Source organism: Teleopsis dalmanni, chromosome 2 (genome assembly GCF_002237135.1).
Source record: "Teleopsis dalmanni isolate 2A chromosome 2, ASM223713v2, whole genome shotgun sequence".
Lineage (NCBI taxonomy): Eukaryota > Metazoa > Arthropoda > Insecta > Diptera > Diopsidae > Teleopsis > Teleopsis dalmanni.
Window position 1 is genome coordinate 232,953,014 of NC_051847.1, and position 4,081 is coordinate 232,957,094.

General features: G+C 30.9%; 1 protein-coding gene across 1 annotated transcript; it reads left to right on the plus strand.

Moving 5' to 3' along the window:
• The first annotated feature begins 1 nt into the window (after position 1).
• On the plus strand, positions 2–3,041 carry LOC119680206 (cytochrome P450 9b2-like). Its single transcript, XM_038092904.1, has 3 exons — positions 2–256; positions 1,976–2,612; positions 2,709–3,041. Exons 1-3 carry the CDS (start codon positions 2–4, stop codon positions 2,873–2,875), a joined length of 1,059 nt encoding a protein of 352 aa, XP_037948832.1. The 3' UTR covers positions 2,876–3,041.
• The last annotated feature ends 1,040 nt before the right edge of the window (positions 3,042–4,081 follow it).

The window sequence follows — 4,081 nt, forward strand, 5'->3', positions numbered from 1 at the left end:
GATGAATGAATGCTTTAGTGAGTGCATAAAGAAATTAAAAACAAAAATGCCAAATGGCAGCTGTGAATTCGAAATGAAACAATTTATTACGAGACTCTCAAATGACATAATTGCTTCCACTGCTTTTGGAATAAATGTTAATTCATATCAGGATCCAAATAATAAATTTTACAATGTGGGTCAATCAATTACTCGTTTTAGAGGATCACAAATGTTCAAGTTTATGATTTCGAATGTAGCACCTTGGATTCTAACGGTAAAAATATTTTTATATAGTACTACATCTATTTTTAATAAAACTTTTTCGTTCAAAAGTATAGACATTACATATTAGGAATGTTTCAATAGCAAACGTTTTCAAATATAATTATAACAAAAATATTTCAGTGCAAACAAGTATTTAATGAAATTTAGCTGAACCCAATCACCTTAACGCTTATTCAATCGTAATAGATAAACTGAAATTGAGTGTAAGCTATAATACGTCATATTTGATTTCGTCATATTTGATATACATTGTGACCGAAAAGTTTCCGGAAAATTTTAAATAAAACGCAAAATTCTTAATCTTCATCAATATTTATTTTATCTCCTCAAAATATGCTCCATTAGAGCGATCACATGCAACGTTTTTCCAATCATCAAAACTTTTTATAGGCGCTTTCCGGTATGGCTTTGAGTTCCCTCTGCGAATTCTGTTTTACGTCTTCTATGGATTCAAAACGCGTTCCTCTGAGTGGTAATTTGAGGTTGGGAAACAGGAAAAAGTCACACGGTGCAAGATCAGGTGAATACGGTGGCTGTTCGATGGTATTTATTGAATGTTTGGCCTTAAAATCGTTGATAATGTTGAACAAATTGAGGTGAATCGGAACAAGCCGGGCGTTGACACGTCGCATACACAAATTGTCCACCAAAATCAAACGAGCCATCTCACGACCGATGCCTAGCTCTCGTGCTATCTCTCTAACACTCACATGAGGATTTTTGAACACGATTTCCTTTGCCTTTTCAATGTTTTCGTCGGTGGTAGAGGTCGAAGGTCGTCCAGAACGCGGCATGTCTTCGACGGTCGTACGACAGTCCTGAAAGGCTTTGTACCACTCATAAACTTGAGTTTTCGATAAAACTGATTCCCCATAAGCCTTTTGTAGCATTCGCAACGATTCTGCACACGAAATTTCGTTCGAAAAACAAAATTTGATGCAAACTCTTTGTTCAATATTTTTTTCCATTGTTTTTTTCGCAACGCACTACTGAGGTGAACTGGTTTCAACAGCTGCCGTAAACGAACTGTCCGACAGATCGCGTCATTTTTGCAGTAATTAAGGACAGTGCTGCCAAACTACATAAACTTAAAATATCGAAAAATATACAGCGCGCGAATTTTAAATGAGAATTTCCGAAAGCTTTTCGGTCACAATGTATGCGTGCACTTAATTATAAGCAAAAGTAGTTTGTGACACACTAAATACTTCTCATAGAGATATGAACCAAATTTTAAACGATTAATTATCAAATAATTTTCTGAAATTTACATTGAATGCGAAGGTTAGGTTTAGCTAAATTGTCTGGCGGTAAGTCACGCATAGCCCTAGCAGTACCAGATGGGGTTAAATGTCTGTATAAATTTTATAGTAGACACTTTGCAGAACTTATTGAGCTCTATTTCTGTAATAGAGCCACCAAGCATTTTTTAAAGAAATTTTTTCTTGACCAGGCTTCAATGAGGCTTGAACACAAATCTTGTGAGCACATCAAATAGAAAATTTGCGGAAAAAAACTTTCTATCTACAAAAATTTTAATATTTACTTTTAAATAAATAATTTTTTTTTAAAACTGTAAAAGGTACTATACACTTAACGAATAAATTTCATATTGTTGTGTAACTACGATAATAGCTCGTAATAAGCTAAAGAGTAGCACCAGCTACAAATATTTTAGAATTAAATTAATAGATAATTTTCTTTTCAGTACCTTGGCATGAAAATTTTCGATAAAGAGAAGACAGATTACTTTACTCGCCTTGTTATTGATGCCATGAAATACCGAGAGAAGAATAACATTGTACGTCACGACATGATTCAACTATTACTAGAAGCTAAGAAAGATTCTGCACAGCACTGGTCTGATGAAGAAATTGTTGCACAATGTTTCATCTTCTTCTTCGCTGCTTTTGAGAATAACGCAAACTTGATTTGTGCGGCAAGTCATGAATTAATGTCAAATCCTGATGTTCAACAACGTTTGTATGAGGAATGTCTTGAAATTAAAGAAGAATTACAAGATCAACCGCTGAATTATGATATAGCAAATAAATTGAAATACATGGATATGGTGCTCAATGAAACTCTCCGCAAATGGTCTTTCGCTTCATTCACTGATCGTGTTTGTTCTAAGGATTATAAACTGACAGACGAAGACGATAACTTTGTTTTTGACTTTAAAGTTGGTGATCGTGTTTGGTTTCCACTTGGGGGTTTACAAATGGATGAACAATATTTTGAAAATCCTGATGTGTTTGATCCAGAACGTTTTAGTGATGATAACAAAGGAAATATTAAACCATTTACATTTCTGCCTTTTGGTGCAGGACCTAGAAATTGCATAGGTATAATTCTATTTTTTGAAAATAATGCTGTGATGACGTTGTATACGTATTTGTTTATATATTTTATATTTTTTAATACTAAATTCTTTACTCTAGGTAATCGTTATGCATTGATGCAGGCAAAAGCGATGTTATATTATTTAGTTATCAACTGTAAATTGGAACGTTCGGAGAAAACTGTCAAAGATATTTTCAATGATATGCGTGGCTTTAATGTAAACCCGCAAGGAGGTTTTTGGATACGCTTCGTTTCGAGAAAGTAGCATAGCAACTCATTGATTATGCCTAACTTTATCTATAAATGTTTAGTTCTACAAATTTTAATCAATTTATTTTATCGATCGTTATTGGTGTACACAAAGACTTATCTTTTGTTAATAAGAAGTACTTAAAAATAAAATATTTTGTATAAGACATTTGTAATATATATTAAAGTTATTGATAAGAATATATTTGGTTTGGTTTTGTGATAATTATATTTGATATGTTATTTATATAAATACAATATTTATAATTTAATAAATATAAGCATATATACATATATCAGTTCGTACATAATTTGTATATAATTTGTAAATTTTCTTTTTCAATTTATAATAGCATTTTAAAATATTTGTATATATTTTAATATACGGTAATATTGTAAAGAGTAACAGTAGCTTTATTTATCTTGAAGACAGATTATTTTTTCAATATAACGTTTAGAACAAAATAAAATACAACGTACTGACGTTTAAAAAAAGCATAAGGTTCGGTAAATAAAATTGAATTTCGAGCAATAGCTCACTATAATCTTGTATTCTCTATATAGAAATAATTAGGACAGGCATTGAAGACTTTTCTTTAATGTGATATAATATTATAAAAATAAATTATATATAGTAAATAAAAAAAATTTAGACATAAATATGAAATTAATGTAATTAGAGTATTATATAATAGGTTTTCAATAATCTATAAAAACTCCGATCTCTTTTAGATAGATATAAACAAAAACTAATTCGATTTAGTTGTAACCAGGCGTTGCTTTATTTAATTTTTTTTGAGTTGCTTATTTCTGCTCTTCTTTCTCGTTTCCTTAGGCTGACCAAAGGAGTAAGACAATCAATCGCACTTTCACAGTTACCAGAAAGCAACATTTGGGGTGTAAGTGCTTTTATACTGTTTTGGCTAATTCGTTTCTCACAAAACCAGTCGCCAAAATAAAAAAGACATTTTAATAGACATTTTAATTGGAAATTCTTTAATCCTCTTCCCCTACTATAGCAATAACATTAAAACTAAAATATTACATTCAATTGCATATATGTACATTCAATTGCATATCGAAGACTTTCCTATAATTGAGTCCATCGTCCTAAAACATATAAATGGGTTGCACTTCTTCCTCCATACCTACTTTTGTATTTTAGTAATTATTTAAGTAATTTTGTTGATAAAAAATGAATACAATAAATATTGAGTAACAA

What these genes read in the sequence shown, in the direction of transcription:
- LOC119680206 (XM_038092904.1), top strand. Translation starts at nt 2, where the DNA reads ATGAATGAATGCTTTAGTGAGTGCATAAAGAAATTAAAAACAAAAATG. An exon ending in TAGCACCTTGGATTCTAACG is followed by an intron (nt 257 to 1,975) that starts GTAAAAATATTT and finishes TTTTCTTTTCAG; the next exon opens with TACCTTGGCATGAAAATTTT. An exon ending in AGGACCTAGAAATTGCATAG is followed by an intron (nt 2,613 to 2,708) that starts GTATAATTCTAT and finishes TCTTTACTCTAG; the next exon opens with GTAATCGTTATGCATTGATG.